The sequence below is a fragment of the Plasmopara halstedii genome (assembly GCF_900000015.1).
Source record: "Plasmopara halstedii genome assembly, contig: Scaffold_444, whole genome shotgun sequence".
Classification (NCBI taxonomy): Eukaryota; Oomycota; class Peronosporomycetes; order Peronosporales; family Peronosporaceae; genus Plasmopara; species Plasmopara halstedii.
In genome coordinates this window covers 1,145,570-1,150,340 of record NW_020187364.1, presented here as the reverse complement: position 1 = coordinate 1,150,340, position 4,771 = coordinate 1,145,570, and the positions used below count along the sequence as shown (strand labels likewise).

At 39.3% G+C, this 4,771-nt stretch overlaps 1 protein-coding gene across 1 annotated transcript; it reads right to left on the bottom strand.

Annotated features, from left to right (window-relative positions):
• Positions 1 to 347: 347 nt before the first annotated feature.
• Positions 348 to 566, bottom strand: PHALS_10174 (uncharacterized protein; the record flags this gene model as incomplete). The annotated part of the gene is made up of 2 exons (XM_024725552.1): positions 348 to 396; positions 454 to 566. 2 exons carry the CDS (start codon positions 564 to 566, stop codon positions 348 to 350), a joined length of 162 nt encoding a protein of 53 aa, XP_024576318.1.
• Between the last annotated feature and the right edge of the window lie 4,205 nt (positions 567 to 4,771).

Here is a 4,771-nt window from a genome sequence, read left to right as displayed (position 1 = left end):
GAGTCTTAATCGAAAACGACGCAGATAGCGATATGAAAGGTATGAATTCCATCAATATGAACCCATTGCCTTTCATGTGGATGTACTTTAATAACGACAATACTGCAGCCGATTGGCTTTCGCAGAACGAGTCCGCATTTGACTCATTCGAAACTTACCGTGGTTGTCTGTCCTTCACGCAGATGATTTGACTGGCAAAAAGGGCGTCAAAAGTATACCTGTAACCGTGGTACTCTCGGTTGTCTTTTTACATAAAAGTGGTGGAAATATCAAGTGAAGAAGCAAGTCACAGCTGCACCCCCTTTAATATTGTGTTTACATAAGCACGCTCGGTCTTCTGGAAATACTCAGACAAGCCGTGGATTGTAATTTTCGAGCTCATCGCACACAAACGAGCTAATTTCCCAAATCTATTCACACGCAAAGACCGGTCTTATCGCAGAAAAGTCTCACTCCTCATTTCTTTCAAAGTCACGATCCTTTTTGGTCTCGATGTATGCGTTTTGCTCAGCGCCGTGTCTTATCGGTACCTTCCATTTCGAATGGTGTTGACGCAATCCTGGCATGAGTGGGAAGGTCTGATACATTGTTAGTCTCCACCGACGACCAAGTGAGCCTTTTTGCCGTCGTCACAGATTCATGAGAGCTTCGACAATTGTCCGGCCAAGCGTAACTATGTCATACTGAGCAGATGTATATTCGGCTGAGTATAAGTGTAGCACTGATTTTAAGGGATTTAAAAAACATCTTGTTAATACACATCGGCTGGTGGTGAGAATGTAAGCATTAAGACGCTTTGATTTTACAAGAAGAGCTTTCGTACGGCTCAGTCAGATTTTTGATGTCAGAGGATTCACGATCAGCCAGTATCTTTTTAGCATTTGCAGTCTTCTTTTTTGTCCAATACTTTCCCAATCACAGGCATTTAAACATGCTCTTGTAAGACCTACAACAATCTGTAGAATAGACAGCTGTAGTCTTCTTAGTGGCTCAGATTTTAACCTTTGTTTGAAACTCGGTTGAGTTCCTTGCTCAGATGTGCACAGTCATTTCTGGAAAATGACCTAGAGACGGGACAGCCCACAGTTGGAGTCAGTGTGAATAATCTCGAGCAAGATCGAAGCTCCCCTGACATTGATTACAATAAAAACGAGTGGATAGAAAATTGGCTCTTTAGAGGAAGACTGCGGTTCGATCGTTACCACACTTTCTACTTCCCCTCATTCCTGAGTAACGTTAGTAAAGTATGCAAAATGCAAAGATCAAAGCTGTTCATAATCTAACAATTTTTTTTGACGAGATTCTAAAATGATCGTTTTAGTAGCGCTATTTCTTCAATCGCGATTTTTTGTGTTTACGGCAGATCATTTACGAGGATGCATAATCTGTAAAAAAGGATCATACATTTATCGCTCGATATGGTGTGCAGCATGTATAGAAAAATGCTGCGCCCCTCCCTGTTCGATCTACGATAATCAAATGTCTTGATAATTCTATCAAAAAGAATACTTTTTCTTATCTTCCTTTCAACTGGTTACTTTGAAGACTTAACTTTGTTTTCAATCGCACAATTACAACTAGCGAGTCAACGTAGCCAATTATTTTAAGACGATATGCGTTCATGATCGAAGTCAGTCTTTCTATTCGAAATAGAAGAAAAATGATTTTTTTTTTGATACAATCATCAAGGCATTTGATTATCGTAGATCGTACAGGGAAAGGCGCAGCATTTTCTATACATGCAACACATTGTTTAATGCGATGGAGACCGAATCGAGCAATATATCTATGATCCTTTTTCAGATTACGCAGCTCGTAAATGATCTGCTGTGAACACCAAAAATCGAACTTTCACCGATTAAAGAAGTAAGCGCTTCTAAAACGATCATTTTAGAATCTCGTCAAAATAGATTGATAAATTATGAACAGTTTTGATGTTTACATTTTGCATACTTTACCTATGTTACTGAGGAATGATAGGAAGACGGTGGAAATAGTAAGTGGGTTTATCGATCGAAGCGCAGTCATCCTCTAGAGTGCCAATTTTCTATCCACTCGTTCCTATTGTATTCAGTGTCAGGAGAGCTAAGACCTTGCTCAAGATTGTTCACACGGACTCCAACTGTGGGCTGTCCCGTCACTAGGCCATTTTCAAGAAGTGACTGAGCAGGGAACTCAACCGAGTTTCAGACAAAGGTCCAAATCTGAGCCCTTAAAAAGACTACTGCTGTCTATTCTACAGATTGTTGCAGGTTATCCAAAATCATCATAATGCATGTGTAAATGCCTGTGATTGGGAAAGTATTGGATAAAAAAGAAGACTGCAAATGCTAAACAGATACTGGCTGACGGTGAATCCTCTGGCGTCAAAAATCTAACTGAGCCGTACGAAAAGTCTTCTTGTAGAATCAAAGCGTCTTAATGCTTACATTCTCACCACCAGTCGATTTTCATTTAGAGTTGTTATTACTGCTTTTAGCGATATCGGACACAATAATACCTGAAATGGTTTTTGCTATTATGGATAGAGGTATGGAAGAATAGGGGCTCAAAATATCATGTAGCATTATTATTCATCTTAAGCAAAATTTAAAAACAGAATAGTCACCTCCTTCTGATCGGAATCACGGGGAAGGACCCAGGCTACCTCCATCATCGTGCGGGCCATTTATTTTGCGACCGTCACTTGTTCGAGTGGTAGCTCTTTCAGTCACGTCCATAGGAACAGCATTCAGATTTGTAAGGCGTGCTGATGTAAGTACATGCGAGCAAATCGACGACCGCGGTGGTGACGAGGGTAAATCGGACGAAATTCATTGTACAGGAAATGCGTTACAGACCAAATTGAAGAATGAGGATGCTATGGAAGTTGGAATTTCGGACGCACGGCTAATCTACTGTACTTGTACGATCAAACTGGACGTACACAGTCAGAAATTCGAACCGAAAATGCAATATACAGCGTAATCAAGAGGAGTAATGTTTAGCATTGTATAAATAGTAAAGAAATCATCTCTGAATATCATAATGTACAGTCGAGAAAAATTTGATTGTCTTTGGCAAATTTTCAGGCTATTGTTTTCAAATGTGGCGTGACATTCTCACAGAATTACAACTGTGCACTCATCGCCTCTTTACTTCTAAGTCTTACTACATAACTACAACACTTGTCCGGATATCGGGCGAGAAATAAGCGTAAAGATTTTACTTCGCAGCTAGCCAGAATCGGGAGGGTATTAATTTAACAACTGGATGTCAAACTACTCGACCTGCATAACTTTGATCCGCTTCGTAAAGCTTAACAGTTGTTTTCTGAATCATACTTCAAATGGATGCCTTGTCATCCTTGTCCTCAAACCGAAGCGCCCTGAGAATGGGTTGTGACATATTTGCACAGGTAGCCAGCTTCTGGCTGAATCATATAAATATCTGTAAAGACGGTCCGAGGCCAATCTATTTGACTGACCATTGTACTTTAAGAGGGTAGATGTACGCAGCCAGGATGATCCACAAAGATTCTCACAGCACAAAGATGTCGTCTAAAATTTGGTGAAAGGGATCGTGTTAGGGAAAAAAAGAATAAAAATAAAAACGGCTATCATTCTTTTTTCTTTTAGATCATCCTCGTGCGAGAGGATGTAAATACGGCATGAGATTGAGGGGCTAAGCTACGTGCTTTTAAAATTGAACGAGCAATCGTTCAAAACGAGGCTTTACATGATAGGCCTGCACGAGCATCTTTATAAAAAGGTATACATCACAACATTCACTCCAAATCAATAAATTTGTGTCCATAGCCCATCTGTAAAGTATGCGACAGGAGAGACTAATTGGTCATGCAAAAAATAAAATACATGGTAATATACATCGTTCTTAGATATTCGTAGATCCTATCTTTTCACAAATTCATAATGTAGTGATTGTGGGAGTTGGTAGCAACTACTTATCTTGAACTTCTGTTACCAGTCCGTACTCCTCATCTTTGTCCCGAATTTTCGCTAGGAAAGCGCTAGTATTGGTTACAAGTCTGTCTAGCAATTGGCAACGCTTGTAAATAATTTTTATAATCTGGGATAGAGTAAATACATCGGCTGTTTTGCATGTTATCTGATGACTACTGTTTTTATATCGTATTATAAAGACGATTTGAATTGCATCATCATGAATCTATTCTCAAATAATATACTTCGCTAAATAAAACATTACGATAAGATCAGCAACATTGGGAATGGAAAACTTCTTGTTGATTGCACTGTTGAGAGGTGATTACATTAACATGCAAAGCCGTTTCTCAAACAAGTTTTCGTGCAAATGTTGCGGAATGCAATCTGTTGAGTTGTAGCGCAAAATGTGAAGTGAATATATTTTAGGTCCTTAGTTCGCAAACTGCTTGCTACTTCTAAGCCACTCATTTTATATACTAGGCTCATTATACTAGATCCTGATTTATCTTAGCCTATCAGCGACTGCCATTGCGTGCGTAATCACTAACCGTATTGCGCCCGTAATCACTGACCATAAATGTAACCGTAACCGTAACCGTAACCATCTGACGTCATCCGCCTGTCCAACAAGCATTCAGTGGTGTAATCCCAACAATTATAAAGACGTTTTGGATTGCATCATCTTGAATCTATTTGCAAATGATACCTTTCGCTAAATTAAACAGGATGATAAGATCAGCAACATTATGAATGGAAAACTTCTTGTTGTTTGCAATAATAAGAGGCGAATCAATTGACATGCAAACAAATTTTTAAACAAGTGTTGA